General features: G+C 54.7%; 1 protein-coding gene across 4 annotated transcripts in view; it reads left to right on the top strand.

Moving 5' to 3' along the window:
• PACSIN2 (protein kinase C and casein kinase substrate in neurons 2) overlaps positions 1 to 26,329 on the top strand; it is a 106,551-nt gene extending 80,222 nt beyond the window's left edge. For 3 of the 4 annotated variants that reach the window (XM_079143301.1, XM_079143299.1, XM_079143300.1), the window contains 9 exons: positions 5,696 to 5,852; positions 7,675 to 7,910; positions 9,317 to 9,472; positions 15,206 to 15,381; positions 17,361 to 17,481; positions 19,682 to 19,803; positions 22,005 to 22,127; positions 22,677 to 22,873; positions 25,260 to 26,329. In XM_079143301.1, coding sequence (XP_078999427.1) covers positions 5,759 to 5,852; positions 7,675 to 7,910; positions 9,317 to 9,472; positions 15,206 to 15,381; positions 17,361 to 17,481; positions 19,682 to 19,803; positions 22,005 to 22,127; positions 22,677 to 22,873; positions 25,260 to 25,372 — 1,338 coding nt within the window. In that variant the 5' untranslated portion in view covers positions 5,696 to 5,758 and the 3' untranslated portion in view covers positions 25,373 to 26,329. The remainder of the gene's footprint in view (positions 1 to 5,695; positions 5,853 to 7,674; positions 7,911 to 9,316; positions 9,473 to 15,205; positions 15,382 to 17,360; positions 17,482 to 19,681; positions 19,804 to 22,004; positions 22,128 to 22,676; positions 22,874 to 25,259) is intronic. The other variant, XM_079143302.1, reaches the window with a different exon arrangement.
• Positions 26,330 to 26,898: the final 569 nt, after the last annotated feature.

Here is a 26,898-nt window from a genome sequence, read left to right as displayed (position 1 = left end):
TGCTAGGGACAGTCGAGTTGTGCTTTTATTGGGGGAATGAAAGGCAGAGGTCAGGGTGTGTCCCCACAGGCAGAATCAGCAGCCAGGGCTGGCCTGCTCTGTCGTGACCAGCTCCCTGTGCCAGATGTCCCACACACTGTGCTGACTGGCGCTGGACCAGCAGCAGTCAATGGATGAGCACGTTGACATCCAGAGCCTCTGGGATCAGAGCAGGACCAGGATCTAAGTGGCTTCTGTGCCCAGTGGGCATCTGCAGTGTCAGCTCTGCACTTAGCTGGGCCCTCAGCAGCGTGTGCAAGCTTGCACACGTGGTGATAGGAGCGGTGGCAGAAATAGACCCTCCTCGGCCAGGCGGCCTCCTGGCTGTCCCATGTTTATACTGGCTGAGTGTTTGCCTCCTGAGAGCTCAGCACCATGGGGATACTTCTCCTCTGCAGATGACTTTTGCTTTCTCCCCGAGTTTCTGTGTTGTGGAAGTAACTTGTTTAAGCTGTTGGGGACACAGTTTCCTTTCTACCCAGTAGAGTTTAGAGTGGGAGAGGCCTTGAGCCTCCATGAGATGTTGTTGGTTTGGGCTGGCAGGTGGGGTGGAGGTACCCAGGAGCAGTCAGTGGGGCTGGGGGTGTAGGGCAGCGGGATTGTAAGTAAACAGGGATCCAGACTCAGGTGGACTAAGGGCAGGGGCAAGAGAACTGGGAGGGCACATGGCAGGGGTCTCTGAGGAACTGCCACCTCCAACTGCCAGCTGGTGATTCCCTACCAGAAGGTTTTGGCTTTGTACCTTAGGGGCTGGCCTGATCTCTTATGTCTCTAGAATTGCCCCTGCCTTCTTTTGCTGTTAGTTGGGGATGCCTCCGGGTTCTGAGAGCAGCTGGCCTTCAGCAGGCACTTGCACACCCAGGAAGAGGATCTTGCTGTCCCCCGGTGGCAGCCAGGTGCCTGCCACGGATCAGGCACCTTGCTCAGGTGTGAGGGATCCTAAGAGAACGACGGCCTAGCCCTCTGCAGCCGTGGACCATGCTTCTGCTGTTGCTAGCAGTTGCTGAAGGACAAAGGGCAGTGAGGCGTGCGTTCCTGCCCAGGAGACCAGGAGGTATAAGGGGAGTGTCGGGGGCGACAACACGCAGGCCTGGCCTGTACTGTCAGTGTGAGCACCTGGGCGGAGCAGCGCCGGGTCTCCTGGCTGTGCAGCACCGAGGGCACAGGCGCGGCAAACCTGGCGATGGGCTTGGGAGGGAGTTCAGCTCAAAAACAGCTTTGTTTAAATGCATCCTTCCTCTTTCTTTTATGTATTCCTCCTTTGGACTCAGGATCTGAATATTGAAGTTTCTGAGTTTCTAGTTCATCTATTTTTTAGTTTCTCATTTTGAACATTTTGATTAAAATTGATGACTCAGTTGATCTTTGAAGTTGTTGAAATCTGGGATTTTTTGTTTTAAACTATCAAAGAGTAAGGGATGCCTTTGCAGGATAGGGAGCCTTCTTTTCTTCCCCCTCCTACTTGATGAACACCAGATCCTGAAACAAAGGGTGGAGCCAGCCCATGTGGGGCAGGAATCAAACACTCAGAGCTGAAGCCCGAATGAGGCCCCAAGAAAATAGTAGTAGTCATGCTTATAAGCCAGGAGCTTGCAGATCCAACTCTGGGGGGCTGGGAACCGAGGCCCTTGGTAAAGCAATAGCAGCAGTAGCAGGCCCAGACCAGACCCTCTTGGGGCTCTACAAGGTAAAGAGCATCACCCTGTTTTGCAGATGGGGGCCCCAGTGAGCTTGGGTGTTGTCTGGGGTGGTGTTTCAGGGGAGCACCCAAGTGAGGGCTTAGGACACATCGGGATCCTAGGGTCGGGTGCAAGAAAGTTGGGGACAGGAATTTGGGGATATCGTAGAATCTGTGCAGAGAACACAGTTTAGTCTCTGGAAGCAAGGCACAGATTCAGTGTTTTTCCAAACACAACCCTTTACGCTTTGGTGTCTTTAAGCACACATGACAAATATCACAACTCCAAAATCAATTGTCACTCCTGTTTGGAAAGGAGGATTCAGAGGAGGGCTTGGAATGGATGGTCAGAAGGTTGCCTGAGATGGGGGCCCCGTGTGCCTGAGAGGGGAGGCCCTGCGGGTAAGTACAGGATGCAGCATCTGCAAGAGGCTGCAGAGCACCGTCCTGGGGAGAAGGGACTCCGTCCTGAGCCTGCAGCCTGCCTGGGACACCAGTGGGCTCGGGATGAGCTAAGTGTTGCAGGCTGCAGTGAGGGAGCAGTGAGGCCCTGCTGGCTGGCTAAGGTGGCTCTGCCAGCACTGGGACAGAAGCATGCTGCTCCTCTGCCCCATGGGGTTATGGCGTGATGATGCTTGGAGAGCCGTCTTTTGTACTGTTCGTGGGCAAAGCTTGTGTGACTCACTGGGCTGGGCTTGATAAGTAAGGAGCACAAGTTACTTCATTGCTGGTGCCCCTGAGCCCTCAGAAACTCCTTGGTCCCCTCACCCAACTGGTGCGGAGAAGACGTGGAGTGCCCTGGTGTGCCCGGCCTGAAGAATGGAGAAGACAAAGTCTTGCCCTAGAAGCCTACTCTTTTAATATAATTTGGAGTGTGGCAGCAGAGCCCACACAGGGTGACGAGGGTGGGCCGGGCTGAGCTGCGGCAGGAGGCCACCGAAGGAGACGTGTTGTGCTCAGGCTGCGCTGGCCGGGCCGCCCTGTCGGCCAGAGTGCCCCTTCCCGCCTGCACCTGTTACTCCTCTGGCTGTCAGTCCCACGGGGTGGACAGTTTGTTCCATTACATTCCTGCACCTCACGCATCCCCACCGCATAGCAGGTATTTTTTAAATGTCGTGGGTGGCAGAGGGTATTGCCAGACCCTCAGAGGTTGAGCATTAGGAATGCCATGGCGGGAAGCTGGCTGCCGTGAACGGTGACAGATCCAGCTCAGTTGAGATCCCAGAATTTGAAGGCTTGGAGTCATCCACGCCTTGCCTTCCCCGTCTGAGTGGACAAGATGATGAGACGGGAGCCAGAGGCCAGGCTGAGTCAAGTGAGCTCCCGGAGCATGCTTGTCGGGAAGACGCCAGCCTGCAGCGGAAGCGCCTGCCTCTGTCCCATGCTCTCCCAGGCTCAGCTGCGACCCAAGGGGCAGAAATGCAGAGAGAGACTCCTATGAGGTCACACACTTAGGGGCAGGGCCAGATCTGTGCTGCTTCCCCGTGAGAGCCAGGGGAGGGAGGGGGCCTCTGGGGGCACGAGTTATCCGAAGCTCATTTAGCCCTCTCGTCGCCATCTGTAGGATTGTAATTAAGGAATTCCCAGAAGGGCTGTCTTTCACCCTTGTCCTTCAAGCCTGACGAGAGAGTACTAGAGCTGCTCTGTGACCTTGCTCAGCTTTGGATAAACTGTTTGACTGTGAGGTCTGTGGACTTGCCCGGAAGGACGTGGCCAGGAGCCTTTCCTTGTGACCAGCTTAGCACCACTGGCTCACCAGGATGGAGAGGGCAGCTGTGGCGCTTCCACACAGGGTCACAGGTTAAAAGACATGATGGTTCTGAAGGTAAAAGCAAGGGCATCCTGACCAGTGGTCCTATGGAGTGCAGGTTTGGGGTTCTTGGGATGAACCTCGTGGCATATAGTGGAGGGAGGAGCAGGGCCTGTGCACGGCCTGGTGGCTCCATGCACTCTTGTTGTGGCTCCAGTGGTGGTCACAGGCCGGCACAGTTTCCTCAGCCACCTCCAGGACCACCGACTCCTTCATGGAAGCCTGAATTGTGCACTTGCTGAGAGCCCTCCCTATTCACGGCTGCCTTTCAGTCTTAGGAGTTGTTATTTAAGTGTGAACTGCAGCCGCGCTGTGTGCTGGCGATCCTTTCCAAAGCATGACTTGTTAGGAAGTATCTTTCTCCAAGGGTCTGGGACGGGGACGAGTGGGTGGGCTTTTGGAGGCCCAGTGCCTGCTTTGGTGTCATCGCCTATTTGAGAACATATCCCAGTTCCACGGCAACCACCGAGGCCAGTTATTGTTGTGACTACCTGTGCTTCTCTTGCCTCCAGCTCAGTGGTACTGAGCTGTGTTTTATCAGGCTTTCTTTCCCATCCGGCTGTAAATTTCAAAATGATAGTGAGGCCCCATTTTAGGAAAGCAAGTGCATGACTCCACTTCTAATAGGCTGTGAACACACTCGCTTTTGCCTTGGAAAAGGGCCTGCTGAAGTTTGGAGCCAGAGCCCAGGTGCCGCCTTGGGGCTTGCTGAACTACTCACCTTGCTGAGGAGGTCCTGCCAGGCCACACCTGGGAGGAGGGGCATCTGTGGAGGGAAGGACTAGGCATAGGTGGGGTCCCAGATCTGTTCTCACGTTGCAGCCAGTAGGTTGGAAATCAGGCCAGTAGGGTTGGGTGGCGGGTATCTGTGCTGGGCAGGGCTCATCCCAGCCTGTTCAGAGCTGTGGCTGCAGTGACAAGCTCTTCTCAAGATGCCACATCCCTTTTCTCTCCCCTTGCCATCTGTGTGCAGGGCCCAGGGTTTGTTTCTCTGCAAGGTCTCACCCCCTACCCCTGCCTTCTGGCAGACCCCCTGGCCCTCTTCTTCACCTGGCCACCTCAGCTCAGGCAGGAGACTCAGGAGTGGCGTGGACCAGTCCACAGAGAGAACTGTGCCCTTTCTGCCAAAGAAGGCAAGAGTCCATCCTGTCATTGGGAGCTTCCAGGCTGGCTCTGCACAGAGAACTTCCTGGATGGTGGGCCAGGTAGAGACTGCTCCAAAAGGCAAAATGGATGAGAATTTCAGCTAAGATTTTTCAAGACAGTGAAGAGGAAGAGAATATACTTGATTCTTGTTTCTGTTGTTTCCTCGTTTGCTCTGGGTACCCAGGGTCAGCTGCCCTGTACCCTTGTAGGTCAGTGACTCAAAGGATGAAACATTAAACATTTGGATTTTCACCCCATATAAACATTTTGATTTTTTACTCCATATTAGCCATTAAGGCCCTCTCAATTGTAATTGTATTATTTCTAATCTAGATGAGCTAGTTTTCTCCTTTCACATGTAAAGCAAACAGTCAAAACTCACTTTGCCCTTGACAAAGCAGGTAAGTGTTGAACTTTGCAGGAGTCTGCCTTCCTGCAACCATTTGAAAACCTGCCTTTAGCTCTCGCCCAGCTGCTGTAGCTGTGAGATCTTGGCAGACACTAAGCCTTGGTTTCCTCATCTGTGAGAAGAAGATAGTTGTTCCTACTTGGTGGGGGCGGCAGTATCTGGAAGTTTGCAATACCTAGTCTGGTGCCTGACCTGTGCTAGGTACTCAATAAGGGGGAAATGGTGTTTATTGCTAAATTTAGGAAGTAATAATCCAGCATGTAGTGACATGAAAGCAGAAGGCTCTAGTTAAATGGCACCTCGTCTGGGAAGCCATCCCTGGCCCCTCAGTCTGCCTCCCTGACCCACAGGTCACTTTCTGCCCAGTACCTGGCCTGCACTGTGTTGAGAAGCTGTTTCCTGACCTAGGTGTCCCCTTTGGTAGCCCAAGCAGGGCTTATTGTCTAGCAGTGCAGGCTGTCCTTCAGATTGGGGACACGGAGTGAGCTGGCCCAGTGGAGAGCTGGTGGAGAACCGGCCAGCTGGTCAGTGCAGAGGCCGTTTATGCAGCAGCAGGGCTGGCAGGTGAACAGCTGCCTGAGTGTCCACCTCACAGCGTGGCTCTGTCTCCTAGGTCGGGAACTACAAGCGGACGGTAAAGCGGATCGAGGATGGCCACCGCCTGTGCAGCGACCTCATGAACTGCCTGCATGAGCGGGCGCGCATCGAGAAGGCCTATGCACAGCAGCTCACCGAGTGGGCGCGGCGATGGAAGCAGCTGGTGGAGAAGGGTAGGGGGGCCGTGGCGCGCTTGGCTGCTCACCCCGGGGCTCTGGGCAAGTGCTTGACACTCTTTCTTCTGGGATCCCAATAGGAGGGCATCTTTCATTTCTGGGGCTGCGATTCTCATGGAGCAGCTTTTACCCCTTCCCTTGCGACTCTGAACTGCTCTTTGCAAGTGGCCCTTGAGTCTCCTGTTCCAGCCCTGTTGTCAGCAAGGCACTCAGCCTTGCTGTCTAGCTGAAGGCTGGCACTGGGGGAAGTTCTGTCATCTGCAGGCTCACTGCTCAGTGCCTTGCCTTCTCACACCAGAGCTGTTCATTTTTAAGCCTAGCCATGTAGATAAGGCTAGACGGTGACACCTGGCTGGTTTCCTAGTTGTGGGTTTTAAAGGGAGTAACTATAGTGTTCCATGGCGGAGGTTTGTCCCTTTGCCCTCCCAACCCACCAGCTCAGAGGACACTGATGCCACTGTGTGGGTGGAACCCACTTCCCAGCCTTGGGGAGTGGGGGTGGATGCTCGATTGATTACAGGAGTTCCTGGGGCAGGCTCTCCCACCAGAGCCAGCTGACCTCAGAGGAGCCACCCAGGGAAGCCAGGCCCCTGGACAAGGGATCAGCCCTGCCCCCTGCCTTGGCCAGCTGCTTCTTCTTTCCCCGGATGCTGAAGCAGGTTGTGAGGGGCTTACAGCACAGCCCCGCATAAGCTGCCTGAGCTTTTGTCCCCTTTCCTTGGGGACTCTTTTTAAACACCCCTGAGTCTCCTGTTCCAGGCTTTGTCATCCCCAGGACACAGGGCAGCGTGCTGGCTAACTCAGAACTTGGGTTCGGGGCCCCAGGTTGTGGAGAGCCCCTCAGCCCTGAGGGAGGAAGAAGGCCCTCAGCACAGGGCAGCCTTCGGCAGCCTCTCCACCTGCCGGCGGTGTTGCCGGCCTCTCCTCGTGGATCTGGCCATGGCATGTTGACTCAGGCAGGATGAGGAGCACACTCATGTTGCAGTCCAAGGGATTAGTGGTTCCGAGGGGTCACACTTCTGCTGTCCCCAAGCCCTAGAGTTGTGTGCCCACTCCTCTGTCCTTGCCCGGCCCAGGCACTGCTACTCCCCGTGAGTACCTCCAGGACCTGGCCAGGGTCTCTGATATTTACCCTCAGCTTTGTCACAGCTCTTGCCCTTCCCCTACCGGGTCCTCTTATCAAAGTGACAGACCAGATTAAGTTTCCTTCCTGAGCACTGTGGACCAGAACAGCCAGGAGCCCCCTGCTGCACTCTAGAGATTACATCCGGGCTGGTCTTCTCCTCTCCTTCCTCCCCTTCTTGTCTTTTTTTTTTTCCCCCACCGTCCCACAGTGCTGGGGATTCGATCCGCGGTCCGTCCGCATGCAAGGCAAGTGCCCTTTGAGATGGGCTATATCGTCAGTACTCCTCCCCTCCTTGGAGGACAGGACCTGGTCCTGCCAACAAGACAGTCCTCCATCCCATGAGCATTCTGGCCTCTGCTCTGGGCTGGGAGCCTTCCTGGGAAGGAGACAGCTGCAGCACTGGCAAGGGTGGCCTGAGAGCTGTGCCAACAGGCATGGGTGTGGTGGGTGCAGAGCAGCTGGGACAGAGGGGCTCATTTCAGAAAGCCCTCCCTTTTCTGGCCATCTTTAAACAAATTAACACTTCCAAAGTCCAGAAATCTTCATTTTAAAGAGCTCACTCCCTTTAAAAATGAAAAAAAAAAAAAAAAAGGAAATGTGTGGGCCAGGCTGTTCCCACGTGAACTGCTGCAGGGGGCTGGGAATCCCCAACAGCAGCTGCAGCCCAGTAATCCAGTCCTTCTCCCGCGCCAGGGCCACAGTATGGAACCGTGGAGAAGGCCTGGATAGCGGTCGTGTCTGAGGCAGAGAGGGTGAGCGAGCTGCACCTGGAAGTGAAGGCCTCGCTGATGAACGAGGACTTTGAGAAGATCAAGAACTGGCAGAAGGAGGCCTTTCACAAGCAGATGATGGGCGGCTTCAAGGAGACCAAGGAAGCGGAGGACGGCTTCCGGAAGGCCCAGAAGCCCTGGGCCAAGAAGCTGAAAGAGGTACCTCCCTCCCACAGGCTACCGCTGGCTTGGCCTCTGTCCTGCTGGACGCCTCACCATCAGGACTCCCTCCCCCCAATACTCCCAGGAGCTCCTGCTGCTGCCTTAGCCATGGGAGGCCATAGGTGGCAGAGAAAAAGCCACCCCTCAGGCCAGAACCTGGTGACTGACATTTCCCCAGATCCCAGACACTGAGTGTTTCATGTACTTCCTTTAAATTTACTCCTTACCAGCCCATCTGACAGATGGGGAAACAGGATCAGAACCGTACATTAGTGGCGGAGCTCAAGGTGCCAGCTCTCGCGCCCTAACAGTACTTCCCCCAGCCTGAGGAACGGTCTGCTAGAGAGACCAAGTCCCTTCACATTAGTAGAAAGGAGTGACTTTTGTTATTTATTTTGCTTGGGTTTTTCTCCTAAATTTGCAAAGGGTACTGATACTCCATTTTCTAAAATTAGCAACCAGTCTTGGAGTCTACTCAGGGCCCTGCTGGCTGACGTCCGACCTCAGCCACCCCAACCCTCAGCTGGCACTGCGCCCTGCTGCAGCCTGGCTCCCTTCTCTGCTGGGCATGCCTCCCCCTCCATGTGGCTTTTCTCAGGAGCTGTGCTGCCTTCCTTCTCAGAATCATCCAGAAAATGCCTCCAATCTCTGGGTTTTTACAGCCTCTCTCTTTCTCTCTCTTGGCTTTTTCCTTCTTGCCCCGGGCCCACTCACAGTGGAACTATGTCCCCTCACAAGGCCGTTGCTAGGAATGCCCCTTTCCCTCAGAGTGAACCTGGCACTCTGGCGCCCGTCAGGAACCGTCTTTTAAGCCCACATGTGGTTACCCCCATGCAAGTGCGTATGCATTTGTGTGTGAACTCACGGTGGCAGTGTGTGGGCCTCCCAGCACGGCCTGGGCCTGTTTACTGACTCACACGAGAGCACTTTTGGAACGTCACTGCCTGGCACCTACTTGGCTGGCCACACCTCCTCCTCACTGTTGCTCCCTGTCACCTCAGCTGGCTTTCTCCAGCCATTTATGATTCTGTCAGGCCACCTGGTGTCACCTGGCTCCTGCTTTGCCCTCCACCTGGGCACTTACCACCTTCTGACTTACTCTAGCCTTTTGTTCTGTGTTTGGCTCCCCCAGCTCAAATGTAGCTTTGTGAAAGCCTAGGTTCTTTTGTCCTTGGCTGTGTCACCAGTGCCTAAACCTATAGGTGACACAGTGCGGGCACTCGGTCAGTATTTGCAGAGCGAGGTTCTTTGTTGGATCTATTGCAGTGGTGGAGTGTGTAGGGCTGTGCCTGCTTCCCGCTCACTCCACAGCCCCGCAGCCCATACTCCCACTGTCGGCGTGGCCTCTGGAGAGGAGCCTGGACTTTCAGCAGTGAGGTCTTCAGCACTCATTCTCCCTGTAGGTAGAAGCAGCAAAGAAAGCTCACCACGCAGCCTGCAAAGAAGAGAAGCTGGCCATCTCCCGAGAAGCCAATAGCAAAGCGGATCCATCCCTCAACCCCGAGCAGCTCAAGAAATTGCAAGACAAGGTAGAAAAATGCAAGCAAGATGTCCTGAAGGTAAACTGTGCCATGTCTGACCCATAGTAAGCCTTTTGCAATTGCTTGGTTGGCTGGGTGGGTAGAGAGAGAAATATCAGCAAAACGGTCTCTTCCCTCTGGGTACTGTGGCCCCTACCTCAGGCGAGGGACAGAGCCAAGTGCTGGGCAGCCAGGAACAGGGAAGGAGGTGCCCAAGTGGGAGGAGTTGGTATTTGTGGCTTCCCAGCAGAGCTTGGGTGGCTGCAGGGAGGAGCAGCCTATGTAGGGGCAGAGGGGAAGAGGCACGGTCAATGGCAGGAACTGCCATGGAGGCTGAGACAAGGGGTCAAGGGGACTGACAAGGGGACTGGATTGCCAGTGGCCTCCTTAGCCAGGCAGAGTGAGGAGCTTCCATGCTTGCTGAGGGAGGCTGGAGCACAGGGAGGGAGGACAGGTGTGGAGGGTCACAGCAATTCAGAAGCTTGGAGGGAGCACTGTTGCCAGAACCCAGTAGAGCGATGGAGGACTGGAAGGCATATCTTGGAGCTCATAGGAGAGTGAGGGTTGGGAGAGGGATAGAGCTATCCTTCTTTAATGGCAACGCCAGGCCCCAGAGAGCATGGCAGAGGCTGCCGGAGCTCGGGCAGCAGGCAGTAGCTTTTGAAGAGGAGACAGTGCCCAGGCAACTTTGCATCCTGGGTATTCATCTATTTCCCTTGTAAAAGAAACTTCTGCCTCCAGGTGCTAGTGAGGAGATCACAGCAGGTGATTTTGTAAACTGAAGTGCCTCATAGAGACTGGTAACAATTCTTCCCGGAAGATCCCTGAATCACAGGAGTTTAGAAGCTAGGTGGCATGTTGTAATTTTAAAGTTTCTTGGAAGTGAGCAGCTGGGCCCCTTGTCCCCACCTCCCCTCCTCTGCTCTGTGGTGAGGAGTGGCTAGAGGGTGCCCTTTCTGAGAACCTGCCTCTGGTCTGGGCACACCTGGACCGGTGGAGCAGATGGACTGGAGTTAGCGAGGGCCATGCTCCACAGATAGAACTTGAGGCCGCAGAAGAGGCTGGAGGTGGATTTACAGCCACCTGCCAACCTCTCTAGGCCTGAGTTGAGCGTCATCATGCGCTGTGGATTGGGTGGTGGCATGCCTGTTTTGTGAGAGAGGCAGCCAAGTTCAGAGAGTTGAAGCCACATGTTGCCTGGTAACACAGGAGCAGGGATTTTGACCAGAGCCCACAACTTTGCAAATGTTTCCCTGCTAGGGTAGAAGTGTGATCTTGTGGGAGTCCATCAAGTGTCAGGATCCCTCAGGACCAGTGCCTCCATTGCTGGGGTGGAGCCAAGAATTAGGGTGTTTTGAAGCACTCCAGTGCCTCTCTGTGGGATCAAATGAGGGACCTGGGCCTACTTGCTGTATGTGGGGAATGCCCCTCAGTTTTAAGAAAGAAGCCAAGGAGCTGGGCATGGTGGCACAGGCCTATAATCCCAGCAGCTCAGGAGGCTGAGGCAGGAGGATGGCAAGTTTGAAGCCAGTCTCAGCAACTTAGCAGGGCCCTAAGCAACTTAGTGAGACACTGTCTCTAAATAAAATATAAAAAGGGACTTGGGGTGTGGCTCAGTGGTTAAGCACCCCTGGATTTAATCCCTGGTACCAAAAAAATAAATAAGAAACAAGCCAAGGAACTCTTCAGCCCTGCCCAGGATCCAGGGAATTAGGTGCACTAGAGGGTGTGTGGAAGAAAGATGGAGCATCTCTTTGTGGGGAGCTGGGGGTGGGGGTGCTTTCATGTTTCACAGCCACCCAGAACAGTCACACCAGAACTGTGCTTTTGCAGAACAGACGTGCAGTGTCTGTAGGGTAACTAGGGCACTTTGTAGTGGGTTCTCTCCTGGGGCCCTCCCCACCTCTGTGTCCTGCCAGTGTGTAAGTGCCTCAGAGGTCCTTATGGCCTAGAGTCCTGCAGAAGAGCCCAGTCCCTCCCCGCTCCTTCTAAATGCTAGTGCTGACTGATTGCATAAGGACTTCCATTTTTCTAGTGTTCAGGCAGGGATTGCATCTTGCAGCGTCCATCAGAGAGGAAGTTCTTGCATTCAGTGCCAGAATGCTGCAGTCCACTGGAGGGCGAGGGCTGCCTCTCCAAGCAGACTGTGAATATTCTCTGGGAACTTTCTGCCAGCTCTACATGCGGTCTCCTGAATAGTGATGACCCAACTCAGTACGTGGGCTGTGTTGGAGGAGGAGCAGGGCTCAGCACAGACTGGGGACGGGGAGTTCAGGGGTGGGAACACCCACCGGTGCTCCCAGGAAGCCACCTGTGTCTCCAGCTCCTGCCCCACAATCCCTGAGTGCTGGAGCCCACCGCCCTGCATGCCGTGTGTCTGAGCTGGGGCTCCTGTACAGGTTTTCCTGGGTAGTGGGCACAGGGCAGTGCTGATGGAGATGGTGAATAACTACAGTGGCTGTGGAACTCTCTTCCCACTGAGGATTCTCCAGCCCTGGCAGGGATGACCAACTCCTGTGTCCTTAGAGGACCCAAACTTGGCTACCTTTGAGAGCTCAAAACAGGAAAGATAAAACCCAGATGCCAGGAGAGGGTCAGAGGAGGAGTGGGGACTCAGAGAATGGGTGGGACCTGCTCTCAGGAATTAGGGTTTTTTGAAGCTTGGGAAAGGCTTCAAGAAGAGGGGCGTCTGCTGGACAGGGTGGTACACACTAATCCCAGCTACTTGGGACCTAAGGCAGGAGGTTTACAAATGTGAGGCTAACCTGGGCAACTTAGTGAGACCCTGTTTCAAAATTTTAAAAGGACTAGAGATGTGGCTTACATGTAGACCTCTCCTGGGGTAGCTTTGGAATACAGAGGGGTATCCCAGCACCTGAGTCAGAGAATGGTGACTGGGAGGGCAGCAGGATGGGCAGGGTGGGCAGAGCAGGCTCAGCATCCTGGGGGAGCAGGGAAGGTGCCTCAGAGGCCTGCAGGTTTGGGAGGACTCAGTCCTTCCCCAGAAGGCCCACACATGAAAGGGAGGCCAAAGCAGAGTTCCCAAGTGGAGCCCCTGACTATCCTGTTTCTAAGGGTCTCAGATTGGAGAACCAGTGACCCCAGCCCTGCTATGCCTCACATCCGCCCAGGAGGCTGCCACCAGAAAGCAAAGTCCCCTGGCCGGCAGAACAGTGGGACAGCATGTCATGGTGGACAAGGTGTGAAGTCTTTGTGGACATGGCTACTGACCCCAGCACCTGCCTGCCAGGCACTGACGTTAGCCACTTCTTGGGAGCCTTGTGTTTGCTAGCCGTCCCTGGGTGCTCTTGAGACAGGGATGAAACCCTTTCTCAGGACCATCTGGGGAGGGGCAGCAGTGTGAGGGCCAGAGTGGGCTGGGAGCAAGGGTTGAGACCTTGCGGATGCCTGCTTCATGCACCCTTGCGCCTGTTGTTTGAGCTCAGAACACTGTGAGGTAGGAAGTGTGCCCATTTTTTGGTAAGGAAAATGAGGCCGCAAGAAAACAAGTGCTGTGGGTTCAGCCCTGCCCGCCAGAGCACGTAGAGTGTGAGCTTCACTTGGAATCAATCTAACTGAAGAGGTAAAAGATCTCTACAGTGAGAACTTCAAAACATCGAAGAAAGAAACTGAGGAAGACCTTAGAGATGGAAAGGTCTCCCATGTTCTTGGATAGGCAGAATTCATATTGTCAAAATGACCATACTACCAAAAGTGCTATACAGATTCAATGCAATTCCAATTAAAATTCCAATGACATACCTCACAGAAATAGAGCAAGCAATCATGAAATTCATCTGGAAGAATAAGAAACCCAGAATAGCTAAAGCAATCCTTCGCAGGAAGAATGAAGCAGGGGTATTGCAATACTAGAACTTCAACTATACTACAAAGCAATAGTAACAAAAACAGCATGGTATTGGCACCAAAATAGACAGGTAGATCAATGGTACAGAATAGAGGACACGGACACAAACCCAAATAAATACAATTTTCTCATACTAGATAAAGTTGCCAAAAACATGCAATGGAGAAAAGCCTCTTCAACAAATGGTGCTGGGAAAACTAGAAATCCATATGCAACAGAATGAAACTAAACCCCTATCTCTCACCCTGCACAAAACTCAACTCACAATGGATCAAGGACCTTGAAATCAGACCAGAGACCCTGCATCTTATAGAAGAAAAAGTAGGTCCACATCTTCACCTTGTTGGCTTAGGATCAGACTTCCTTAACAGGACTCCCATAGCACAAGAAATAAAAGCAAGAATCAATAGCTGGGATAGATTCAAACTAAAGAGCTTTCTCTCAGCAAAGGAAACGATCAGTAATGTGAAGAGAGAGCCTACAGAGTGGGAGAATATCTTTGCCACTCATACTTCAGATAGAGCACTAATTTCCAGAATATATAAAGAACTCAAAAAATTCTACACCAAGAATACAAATAACCCAATCAACAAATGGGCTAAGGAAATGAACAGATGCTTCACAGAAGATCTACAAGCAATCAACAAACATATGAAAAAATGTTCACCATCTTTAGCAATAAGAGAAATGCAAATCAAAACTACACTAAGGGGCTGGGGAGATAGCTCAGTCGGTAGAGTGCTTGCCTCGCAAGCACAAGGCCCTGAGTTCAATCCCCAGCACCGCAAAAAAAAAAAAAAAACTACACTAAGATTCCATCTCACCCCAATTAGAATGGCGATTCTCAAGAACACAAGCAACAATAGGTGTTGGAGAGGATGTGGGGAGAAAGGTACACTCATACATTGCTGGTGGGGCTGCAAATTAGTGCAGCCACTCTGGAAAGCAGTGTGGAGATTCCTTAGAAAACTTGGAATGGACCCACCATTTGACCCAGCTATCGCACTCCTCGGCCTATACCCAAAAGACTTAAAATCAGCACACTACAGAGATACAGCCACATCAATGTTCATAGCTGCTCAATTCACAATAGCCAGACTGGAACCAACCTAGATGTCCTTCAATTGATGAATGGATAAAGAAACTGTGGTGTATATATATACAATGGAATATTACTCAGCTATAAAGAATAATAAAATCATGGCATTTGCAGGCAAATGGATGAAATTGGAGAATATCATGCTAAGTGAGATAAGCCAATCTCAAAAAACCAAAGGATGAATGGTCTCGCTGATAAGCGGAGGATGACACATAATGGGGGGTGGGAGGAGGGCAAGAATGGAGGAAGTAGGGACTGTATAGAGGGGTGGGAGGGGTGGGAGGAAGGAAAAAAATAACAGAATGAATCAAGCATCATTACCCTATGTAAATGTATGATTACACAAATGGTATGCTGTTACTCCATGTACAAACAGAAACAACATGTGTCCCATTTGTTTACAATAAAAATAAATTAAAAAAAAAAAAAAAAAAGAGTATGACCTTGTTTCTGTGGTAACTCTGAGCCATTGCTTTTGGGCCCCAGGGCCAAGGCTGAAGGATGGCCCAGCCTGGCCCTTCCCATCATAGGCAGAAAAGACCCAGATGTGTGACGTGTTTGGCACCATGCACACTGAGCTCCAGAATGACCACCGCTTCGCCTGTATCTACACGTTTGGGCCGCACTCCAGTGAGAGGTGGTGCAGGTGTACAGAAGCAGGCCTGGGACTTGGACTTGAAGTCTGTCTGAGTCCAGCGCTTCTGCTCTTTGGGTTTGGAATCTTGTGGGGCCTGAGAAGCTACGCTGTGGGTGGGGTGAATGGAAAGGAAATGAACGTCCATCTTGTGCCTGGGTTTTTGTTTAGACCAAAGAGAAGTACGAGAAGGCCCTGAAGGAGCTGGACCAGAGCACTCCGCAGTACATGGAGAACATGGAGCAGGTGTTTGAGCAGTGCCAGCAGTTTGAGGAGAAACGGCTCCGCTTCTTCCGGGAGGTTATGCTAGAGGTTCAGAAGCACCTGGACCTGTCCAACGTGGCTGGGTAAGTTTCCCTTCCGCTAGAAAGCACAGGGAAGTTGCTGTTGAGTGAAACTCAGGTTCCGTGCTGCAGGTCAGCCAGAGGTCTCACACCGCAGTCCTGGTGACATGGTCCCTCGTGCTAAGCCCCTGTGCAGCACCACCGGCCAGCACAGTGTCCCACAGCCTAAGGTAGGGCCTGTGCTAGCACCTCTATGAGCGTCTGGGCAGGAAGGAAGGGCTGCATATCTGGAGCTGTGGCTAGGATCAGTCACAGCTGGCAGATTTGAATTCCACCTGGATGAGAGTCCAGCATTTTTCAGGCTGGGTATGCCCGGTCTGTTCCTGTTAACAGGCTTGTGGTGAGGTCCTTCACTAAGTCCTTCTCACCCCTGTTGTCCGCTTGCCCTTCACACTGGCTCTAGACCTCCAGGGAAAGCACAGACCCCGTAAGGCTTGGTTCTGAATTGTGACACAGGATCCATGATATTTCCTCTGTGCCCTCCTTGTCCTTGGTCCCATGACGCCTGCACCAGGTCAGACTCCAAACTTCCTGGGAATAGTGAAAGAGGTCTACTTTTGTCATCCACTGACAGAGCCATTAAGAGACAAATCAGAGGTCAAGACTTGTTTATAGGAGTTTATAGGAAATTATATTCTCCTTGTCATTGTCTTCATTTAAAAAGAAGAAAAGAAAAACAAGGATTATTGCATAGCCAACCCAACACCATGCAATTAATCTTTATGACAGCCTTGACGAAGAGGCAGCGGCGCCCTGTCTTATTGATAAGGAGGCAAGGTGGCTGAGGGTAACTGACCTGTCAGGAGCTGCACTGCTGGCCAGGGTCTGGGGAGTGGGCTGTGTCCTCTCATGTGCTTATGGGGGTAACTTCTGCCATCATGTGACTGACCTTGGACTGTAGGCCAGGTGTGCCATCTTGGTTCCCTGTCTTCTAAGCCACTGGGGATCGGTGGCTAATTGCATCCTAGGGCTGCTGTAACATAGTACCAAAATTTTGGTGGCTCAAAAAGCACAGATGTTTGTCATCAAACAGTTCTGGAGGCCAGAATTTCAAAGTCAAGGCATAGGCTGTGCCACGCTTCCTCTCCGGCGTACCCGTCCCGCCTCTTCCAGCTCCTGGTGTCTGCTAGAACCCTTAGCTTCGTCAGCTTGTGATCACATCGCTTTAGTCTGCTGGGTGTCTCCCTGTGTGTCACCATGTCATCTTCCGTCTGTATCTAGTCCAAATTCCTTCTTTCAAAAGAACACCAGTCTTACTGGATTAAATACCACTTAATGTTCTCATTTTAACTTGTTTGCATCTGTTAAGACCCTCTTTTCAAATAAGGTCCCATGTAGAGATCCTGACTAGGACTCCAGCCTGTCTTTATGAGAGGACACACTCAATCTATAACCGAGGGCGATATGCCTGCTTAACAGAGGAAGTGGAGACCCAGCAGAGGTGGCCGATTTGCCAGCCTTACAGATTAGAAATGAAAATATCAGGTCCAGCCCTGATCCCGGCTCTTGCCTCCTGGAAGGTGAGCTGGATGGAGCTGCCAGAAGAAGGCCCCAGGTGCAGTGGCTGTGCTCTGCCTCTTAGGTGGCCTTTGCAGACTGCATCTGCACATCGGTAACCCCCAGCTTTGCTGAGGGCCATGAGGGAGGTGCTTTTGGTACTCCCCAGTTGCCACCCCCTCTAGGCGTACCTGGGCGGGACTTCACAGTGCTGCCCACACGGCCCACGAGTGCTCTCGACACAGAGCAAAGCTCACTGACTGCCCTCTGCGCCGATTCACAGTACTGTGTTGGAAGCCAAGCTGTGGTGGGTGGTTGTCCCCATCTGTACACATGGCATAGCCCGGGAGGGCATTTCTGAACTGCCTGGGAAATCGACTCATGCTGGCTGTGAGACCTCAGGGCCTGCTGCAGCTGGCACTGGGCTGGGGTGAGTGGCAGCTGGCCCTGCGTCCCACAGTGCCGTGCTGCTTTCTCTGATTTAGCTACAAAACCATTTACCGTGACCTGGAGCAGAGCATCAAAGCTGCCGATGCAGTGGAGGACCTGAGGTGGTTCCGAGCCAATCACGGGCCCGGCATGGCCATGAACTGGCCGCAATTCGAGGTAAGAGGAGGCTATGTGACCCCATCCTCCCAGGAGGGGACCTGGACCCATGACCAGACTCTGTCAGCATTCGCCCTGTTTATTAGGCAGCCTTTGTGGGTAGCTATGGTGTGGCCCTGGGTGCCACAGATGATACTCAAGTCCTTCGAGTCAGGTGGTATAAGGTAGAAACATGGGCTGCTGCTTGCTGGCCACTGGCACTCCTGTTCTCCTGTTCCTGCAGCTGCAGGACACCCAGGACTTCCTGTCCTGCCCCTTCCTCCAGGATTGGCTGGGAAGGCAACAGCCACAGTGTCCCCTGGCCTTGCAGTGAGCACCATCCCTTCCCTTGTTTCCCATCTTGCGGGCCAAGCCCTCCGGTATCTTTACATTGCAAATCTGAAGGCCTGGGGACTTGGGGTGACAGTAGCATAGAAGGCAGTGGCCACAAGTCCTACCATTCCTGTTCCCCAAAGAGGTGGTGCCCCTCCTGTGGCAGGTTGAGCCCGTGGTGTCAGCCACGTCCATGGGACTGGGAAGGCTCTTCAGGGCATGGCCGATGCCTCTCATACCAGAACCTGGGACAGCCTGGTCCTGCCTCGCTGTGTGGCAGCAGTGGGATGAGCAAGCCACCTGCCCTTGGTGTGGCTCGGTTTCCCACGTGTGAAGTGGGATGACCACCTGGGGTTGTAGGGCGGAGACCTGGTCCGCTGGGTTATTGACTCAGCCCTGGTCCTGGAGTCTTGGCACTGAAGAATGCCAGAAGGCACCTCCCCCATGGCCCTCAGAAAAGCCAGGGCCACCACACCTCCTGGGTCCCTTCTCAGCCCGCACTAGTATCTGACCTCACCCCGTGCTTCTGTTTTCTGGACCTTCACAAGGTCTCTTCAAGGGCCAGGGTGGGTCCCCATAGCTGAGCTCTTCCCACCTGCCCAGCAGAGGCTGCAGAGCAGGCTGTGCCTCTTCCAGGAGGCTTTGGGGGACAGTGGGAGCCAACCCTAGTGAAGTGGCCCTAGCAGAGACAGCCTCCCCGGCATAGCACAGAGGGGAGAGGTCGCCGAGACGCAGTCTCGGGCACCATCTGGGCTTCGGCCCCAGTGTTTCCTGCCTCCAGTGACATGGGACGCGGCGTGGAATCCTTGTGTAGCCCTCAGAGGTGGCTGCTGATATCCAGAGGGGGATCCTGGGGAGGAATACTTGGCAGACTGTCTCACTGGAGGGGTGTCCTGACCAGAGCCTGTGGGTTCCTTGTCAGGGGACCAGCGCCTCATGTTCCCTATGCACACATTTGCCATTGGTGCCAGACGGCTTTTCTTTCTCTAATGGAATTATTTGCTTTTCTCTTCCATGCCACCAGGATGAAGTAAGTCTGTTTATGGCTAACTCGTGGATTGCCCAACCCCCTGTTGGGTCTGGGCCCAGCTCGGCCCTGTGGGGGGTGTGCCCTGGCTCCTCAGCTGATGCATCTTTGTGTCAGGGTTGTTAGCTGCTGGCCCTTCCTTCCAGACTACCTGATGCCCATCCCATCAGCCTTTGGAAGCTACCCAGGCAGGATAGGTTCATACTCAGAGGTCCCTGTGGGAACAGTGAGGTTCCAGCTGAGTTTTTGGTCAGGAGAGTAAGTAATAGGCTGGATTTGGATAGGGGTCCAGGTCTGCCCCTCCCCTGCATATACATCAGGGGTGGCCTGGAGACTTGAGGGGCCAAAGCCCACCTGTCTGCCCCTTTTGTTGTGCTGCAGCCACACAGCCCCTGGTCGTTTGCAGTGCAGGGTTGAGTGTCCCCACTTGGCAGAGGTTAGTGTGTAAGTGGGAAGGGTCCTTGGCACCTCAGGACAAGGCCATGTGCCCTAGCCAGGTCCCCAGAGCACAGGCTCCCGTCTACTTCCCTGGAGGCTCAGGGCACCTGGTGAGGCAGGCCAGAGACTGAAAGCATGGTGCGCAGGTGGTGCCTTGGCTGGATCCTAGGTCAGCCCTGTTCTGTCATCACCCCACACCCGTGTTGGGAAAGTGCCCTGCGGTTGTGAGGGGCCGACCTCAGGCCCTGTGACAGTGAGGATGGGGCTCAGGTCTCCTGGGCCTGAGATCTGCAGGTCACCAGGAAGAGCAGCAGCCATGATGGCAATGTCACTAATGCAGAGGGTTGGTCACTGTCTGCTAGGCAATGTTTAGATCACTGTGACTTTAAACAAATGATTGTCTTCCCTGCCCCTGTTGCCCAGGAGTGGTCCGCAGACCTGAATCGAACTCTCAGCCGAAGAGAGAAGAAGAAGGCCACTGATGGCATCACCCTGACAGGCATCAACCAGACAGGCGACCAGTCTATGCAGAACAAGCCCAGCAGGTGAGTGCCAGGAAGAGGCTTGGTCCACAAGAAATCCCCTGGGTCCTCTGCCTGGTCTTGAGGCAGCACTAGCTTATTCAGCTGGAAGAGTCCTCAGTGGTGGAGGAACCCTCCCCGACCCCTACACCGTTCCTGAAGCTCCCTGGGCTCCTGAGGTCTGGACAGTGCCCAGTGCACCCCTCAGTAAGGTCGGCTTTGTGCCTGGTGCTGCAGCTGCTGAAAGATCAGAGTGGGAGCTTGGTCGTTCGGGTTCCCGGGCACTACCCTGTGTGGACATGGCGGCTGAGGGTGGAGGTGGGCCGTGACTGGGGCCTCCTGCAGATCAGATACCGTCAGGGTTGGTGTTGCCTTCCCGTGCTCTGCACAGGTGCCAGTTGAGGGAGCACTAGGGGAGTGTCAGTGCCCCCTTTTTCAAACCACCTTCTTGCTGAGAGCTTTGGTTATTTGAGTTAGTTTTTTTCTGAAAATTAGTTGTGTAGGCCATGTATGATGGTGCACGCCTATAATCCAGTGACTGGGAAGGCCAGGGCAGGAGGATTGAGAGTTCAAAGCCTCAGCAACTCAGTGAGACCTGTCTCTAAAGGAAATACACAAAAGGGTTGGGGGTGTGGCTTGGTGGTCGAGCACCCAGGGTGCAATCCCTGGTACCAAAAAATTAAAAAAAAAAAAAATTGTTTATAGGAGTTGGCTCCACAGTTGTTAGAAGCTTCTAGAAAGCATGTGGGCTGGAGAAGTCCTAGTTACAGGACTTGCCCCGAGGCCTCTGTGTAACACTTGGTAATGGCTACCTTGTGACTGCTTCTCCCCAGGAAGACTCAGCGGTGCCCATGGCCTGCCTATAGCCTGGGCCCTGAGCCCCACAGCCTCCCAGACAGATGTGGCTGGTCTTTATTCAGCCACTGTGCACATGGTCTGGGCAGGTGGGCTCAGCGGTGAGCACTTGACCTGGAGATCAGGCCAACCCCTGCTGGGGGCAGAGGGTTGGAGAGAGGAGGCCTACCAGGCTCCCTGCTGGCCAGGGCTGCTGTACCAATTTGGCTGCCGGCATCAGCCGCTCAGAAGAGTCTGCAAAGAAAGGTGCCAAGGAGGCAGCGTCTGCCGTGCGGCCTGCATGTGGGGGGCTGGCCGCCTGCAGCCAGTGCTCCACACCAGATGGGAGCCTGTGAGGCAGTTGCTCCCGTTCAGTCACTCGGGCATCTGAGGTTTTGCCTTGTCCCTCTCCCCAGCTCTGGTCTGGTGGACGCCCAGATGAGTTCCTGCTCCCCAAAGCCTAGACTTGGAGTGGGGGCGGTGCTGCCCAATAGAGGCAAGGGCACCCGTCCAGGCTTACTTGGTGGGGAGTCAGACTTCTTCTTTTCTCAGTTGGAAGTTTTTAGTCGTAGATGAACACAATACCCTTATTTTATTTACTTATTTTTATGTGATGCTGAGGATCAAGCCCAGAGCCTCACATGTGCTAGGCACGTGCTCTGCCACTGAGCCACACAGCCCAGCCCCAGACTTCTTTCTTAACCATCATGTCGTCCCCTTCACCCACCCCACCCAGTGCTTAGCACCCTGAGCCTTTGTCTCGTTCCCAGCCTCTCTGGTCTCCCTTTGGGCCTGTCACACAGGAGGTGGCTGATAGAGTTGAGGATGGATCTCCCGCAAACACTTCCTGGAAAGGGTCACCTGGGAACCTTTGGTCCTGACTCAGGCTCCCGCCCAGGAGAACCAGGAGGCTGCCTCTAAGCCCTTCAGTAGTGAAAAGGAGGAGGTGCCATGCCCCAGGTCTGCAGAGCTCAGAATGGCCCCTGCCCGGCCATTGTCCTCCCAGGGAAGCCCACCGACTGCCCACCCTGGATCAGCCCCACATGGAACAGGGTAGGGGAGGAGTGCAGAGAAACCCAGGCCTGGAACAAGTTGGGTGCCAGCTGTGGCCCCGCGCCCCACCCGGGGCCTCTGTTCCACCCCGAAGCTGCCAGGTGCAAGGAGGGAAAAGGCGCCTGGTGACCCCTGGACTCTTGAAGTGTTTTGAACAGCTGAGGCGTGACCCCATGTTCTGCTGAAATAACCTGCTTTGTCCACATGACGTATTCCTCCTCCTTGTGTGAGGAACTAGCGTGTCCTGGCAGGGCCGCACTGCGATCCTGCAGCTGGGAGTCATCGGGTCCCTCGGCGGGCCCCACTGGGGTCCCTGAAAGCTCTGTCTCTCCCCATAGCACCCTTAGTGTCCTGAGCAACCCCGCCCAGTCTGCGCAGTCTCAGTCCAGCTACAACCCCTTCGAGGACGAGGACGACACGGGCAGCACCGTCAGTGAGAAGGAGGACATTAAGGCCAAGAAGTTGGTGAACACGTGTTCCCTCTGGTTTCCTCCCACTCGCTCTGCGTCTCCCTTCCTCTCTGTCCCAGGCGCTCTCGGGGTCTCGCCGCCTGGCACTGTAGCCACGCATGAGGCCTGTGGAGGTGGGCACCTGCCGCTCCGCACGCCAGGCCGCTGGGCTGGTGGACAGGCTCTGGCTTCTCCACTTCTCCGGGAGGGCACAGCTAACGCTCTGTGGTTGCTTTTTCTCGTCCTGCATTAACCCTTCAAGGCCCTGGTACCACTGCCACAGGAACACAGGCTGTGCTGGGGACCTGCTGGAGCAGGCCCGAGTCTGCCTCTGCTGCCCCGACACGGGCGCCTCTGGCCCCGCTGGCCTGCTGTTGGGGGCGCGGGCTGAGTGCGAATGGCATGAGTTCTCCCAGGGCCCTGGCTCCCCAGGCTAGCGTGCCAGAGGGAGCCGTGCCTCTCGCAAGGAGCCCTCGGCCCCCGGGGCAGAGGCCCTGGGTGGGGGCCTCAGGTCCCCGCCAGCCCCATGCTGAGGGCCCTGTGGCCCGCTCTTCGTTGCAGCGTGAGCAGCTATGAGAAGACCCAGGGCTACCCGGCTGACTGGTCTGACGATGAGTCCAACAATCCCTTCTCTTCCACGGATGCCAACGGGGACTCCAACCCCTTCGACGAGGACACCACCTCGGGGACGGAGGTGCGAGTCCGCGCACTCTACGACTACGAGGGGCAGGAGCACGATGAGCTGAGCTTCCAAGCCGGTAGGCACGCCCGCCGCCTGCCCGCAGCCGTGGGCGTCCTCGCTCCACACCTCCCTCCGCTTCTGCTCCGCCCCAGGGACCCAGTGCAGCCAGCCCTCTGGGCCTTGAGGGCAGCCTCCTCTCCCCAGGCCCCAGCCGTCAGCGGGTCCCCGGGGTCCAGCACCCATCAGCACCCCTGCAGCCATGCTGTGGCCTTCGCGTCCCACCCGCAGTCTGGGCCTGCTGATGCGTGCTCTGCGTCTTCTCTCCTGGTCTTTTCTTTGCAACGCTGGCAGCAGGTCGCCAGAATGGACCCAGTTTGGAAAGCGCTCCCTCGGAGCCTGCCCGAGGAGGCTGGCTGGCTTGGGGCGTACCACCGGAGCCCTCGCTCCTTCCTTTGCCCTTTCCCCCCTCAGAGCAAGAACCACCCTCGGGCTCCACCTCTGGAGGGACAGGAAGCCCCCTTCCCTCCCCGGTCTCGGCTGGAAACTGCCTAACAGCCAGGCTCTAAGCCCACCCTGGGCTCTGGGTAAGGCCAGCCAGCTGCCCCAGACACCTGTCCCCCACAGTGGTCATCAGGCACCACTGGCCAAGATTTTTCCTTTCTTTCCTTTTTCCCTGTGGTGCTGGAATCTGACCACAGGCCTTGCACATGTCAGGTGTTCTACCAGCAGTCACTTGCATGGCCCCTAGAAGTTTTTGTGTACCCTGAGCCATTTCATCCTCTTTTCTGGTAGCAGTGATTCTGGTGGTCATCCACTACTTTGTTGACTTATTTACCTTTTTTCAAAAATATTTGCTAGTTTTAGATGGGCACAATACCTTTATTGATTTATTTTCATGTGGTGCTGAAGATCGAACCCAGTGCCTCACACGTGACAGGCAAGCACTCACCACTGAGCCACAACCCAGCCCCGACAGACTTCAGATGTTTCCTTCACCTGAAAGTAAATTGTCAAAAAAAAAAGAAAAATACTGACAGAAATGAACATCTTCGGGCTGGGGAGATAGCTCAGTCGGTAGAGTGCTTGCCTTGCAAGCACAAGGCCCTGGGTTCGATCCCTAGCACCGCAAAAAAAAAAAAGAAATGAACATCTTTAATCACCAGGCCACCCTTGTACGCGCCCGTTTGCTTGTGGTTTTGCTCCCAGCCGGTAATGCTCCTCCGGCGTCCTCAGTAGGATTTGCGTCTGTGGGCTTGGTGCTCACAGAGCCCTCACTCGGAGGACCCTCCGCACAGACGTGGGAGCGGCTGGAGTGGGGCAGCTGCTGTGAGGACTGGGCAGTGGGCCTGAGAGGTAGGGCAAGCTGGCCGCCTCCTGTGGACAGACTCACACGTTTCTAGCCAGGCCTGTAGGAGCCCTGCTGCAGGTGGCGGCAGGGCCGCAAGAGAAGTCGGGAGGGGCCAGGAGCACAGGCCGGGCTCGCCGCCTCCTGGGCCCTGCACGGTGAGCGCGCAGCCACAGGGCTCCTCCATCTGCAGACAAGCAGAGCGCCCGGGGGGGTAGAGGCTGCAAACAAGGGTGCGCACAGGCAGCACCTGAGCTTTCCACCACTGCTGGCAACAAGGACATCAGGGCCAGCAAGCCCTGGCGGCCCCTGGGGCCTGGACCGCTGCGCTTGCCCTAGATGGCAACTGTGGAGCTGGGACCCTGTCCCAGTGCCCCACCACCACCACTGCCCCGTGACTCTGGGTCTCGTTCCTCATCTGTCTCCCTGGATTGGGCTCTGTCCATTTCTTTCTTCTCTGTGTCTCTCCCTCCAGCAAGTCCGGCCTGAAGCAGGGGCTTCGTCAGGTTTGAATAAACAAAAGATAAATGAAGCCATACTGATACACAGAGCCACGGGGAGACTCCAGGGCAGTGCCTGTGACTTCCATCCCAGCATGCAGGGGAGGGCTGACAAATGTCACCTTGCACAAGCCAGATGCTAGGGATGGAGTGACGGCTCTGCAGTCAAACATGGTGTCTGGCCCTCCCATAACCTGGAGTGTGGCAAGGACAGGGATTACCAAAGGCCCAGAGACCATGACCTTGAGCTAGACAGGTACAGGAAGAGCTAGCTGGCTGGATAGGGGTTAAGGCAGGGATGGCAGCATTGAAGGCCTGGACGGCAAGGGACAGGGGACCGCAGGAAGGCAGAGGCCAGGCCTGTAGTGTTTGGCCCTGCAGTGTCTTTGGGGATCATAATTGCAATTGAGAGCCAGTTGCTCCAGGGTCACTGGGGGCTGCTTTCTTCAGATCTGCTGGACCCCTGGGCTAATGACGCAGCTCTGAATGCAGCTTAGTAGAGAAAGAAGAGGCCCCACTGCACTCCGCCCAGAAGCACAGTCCACGAGGCTCCCTGTGGTCAGCGTCGGGTCAGCGTCCCCTATCCTCTCACTAAGACCACTCCCTCTGTTTTGCAGGAGATGAGCTGACCAAGATAGAAGACGAGGATGAGCAGGGCTGGTGCAAAGGACGCTTGGACAGCGGGCAGGTTGGCCTGTACCCAGCCAACTACGTCGAGGCCATTCAGTGATGGGCTGTGCGCAGGCTGGCGGAGGGATGGGAGTGGCTGGCCCAGGAGCCCCGTTAGCCTAGGCCTGGGCAGCAGCGCCTCGGGGGCCCCGCAGCCACATGGGCATCCACTCCACCTGCGAGAGATGGTTTCTTGGCCTCCTGGTGTCCTTTGAAGGCAGATGAGCTGGTCATTTCCCCTGGGACTCAGCCCCTTTCCACGTGCATCTGGGGAGGACTGGGCACAGGCAGATGCAGTGTGGAGAGCCAGGCCCCCCGCCCCACTAGCTGTGTTGGCTTATCATGGATCTGTCTATTCTTGACCTCGTCTCCTCCACGCCAATGGTGGTTACACTGATTCTTGTTCCACTGATTATTTTCTCCAATGAGTCCCATACCTGTAAGTTAAATGAACAAACTTACATGCCAAACATGCCAATTTCTGAGTAAACGTTTAGAGGTTTTTAATTTAATGCCTATGTACAGTTACACTTTTTTATACACCTGTTCTTCCATTGTACACAAGTGGCAATGCACACGGAGCCAGACCGTTCTCAAGGACACGGCACCTCCATTTCCATGCCGCGCTGCTCAGCAGCCATGCCTCTTCCTGGGCAGGTGCAGGGCCATGGCCCTGCGGCAGGGACTGCCCTTGGCAGAGACCTGGCAGAAAAGTGGGGGTGTGCGCAGTGGGCTTTTGATGCTGAGTGCACACTGCAGAGATGACCTTTTGAAGTACTCCCCCAGAGTCGCCAAACTTAAAAATTATTTTCATTCTATTGCTTAAAACTTTACTCTTGTACGAATGAACAGTTTTATCAGTGGTTTGGAAGGTTGAAAAGTTAAAAGGTTAGCTTTTCAGGCAGATGCATCTGTAGATTAAGATACTTTATATTGGACTGCCCTGTCTTGCTGTATATCTGTATATATGATTTGATATTCAGAGAATCTAAAGAGCTCACCTAGTGTTTAAATGAGATTTAACAGCTTCTGAACATGAGTAAACTGCTTGAAGCCTGTGGTGATCGCCTGGGGCTTGGCTGACTGGCTGACTGGGTCTCCTCTGGGCTCTGAGGCAGCCCTGGCCTCTGGCTGAGTCTGTCCCACTGGCCAACTGTGGCTCCAGCGCCTTGATAGGCCCCAGGTCCGCTCCCTGCAGAGCACTGTGCAGAGTCTGCCAGAGTCTGTCACGCTTGCTGGCTGTGTCGTCGCTCGTGTTCTTCAGGCGCTAATGGAAGCCAGGTCTCTCCCACCACACAGGTCCCTTGGAAGTCCCACGTGGCGGGTGGAGAGGAAGGTGTGGGAGGGCCTTGGTTCGTCAGCCTGAGGGTCCAGCAAGCCGTGCGCTTGTTGCCCGTTTGCAGCCAGCGCGGGTCTTGCCTGGGAGTGGGTGTGTGTGCGGCCGCCTCCTGGCAGAAGTCTTGTCCGCACTGCGGTCACTGTTGTCTTTTACTTTCAGGAGTTCCCTTCAGTGTACAGTATTTTAGAGCAAAATCAATAAACAGTCGATCTCATGCTTCCCAGAGGCCTTTGCCGTGCATCTGCCTC

The sequence above is a fragment of the Sciurus vulgaris genome (genome assembly GCF_902686455.1).
Source record: "Sciurus vulgaris genome assembly, chromosome: 5".
Classification (NCBI taxonomy): domain Eukaryota; kingdom Metazoa; phylum Chordata; class Mammalia; order Rodentia; family Sciuridae; genus Sciurus; species Sciurus vulgaris.
The sequence above is the reverse complement of the archived record's forward strand: the minus strand, read 5'-3'. Positions and strand labels throughout refer to the sequence as shown.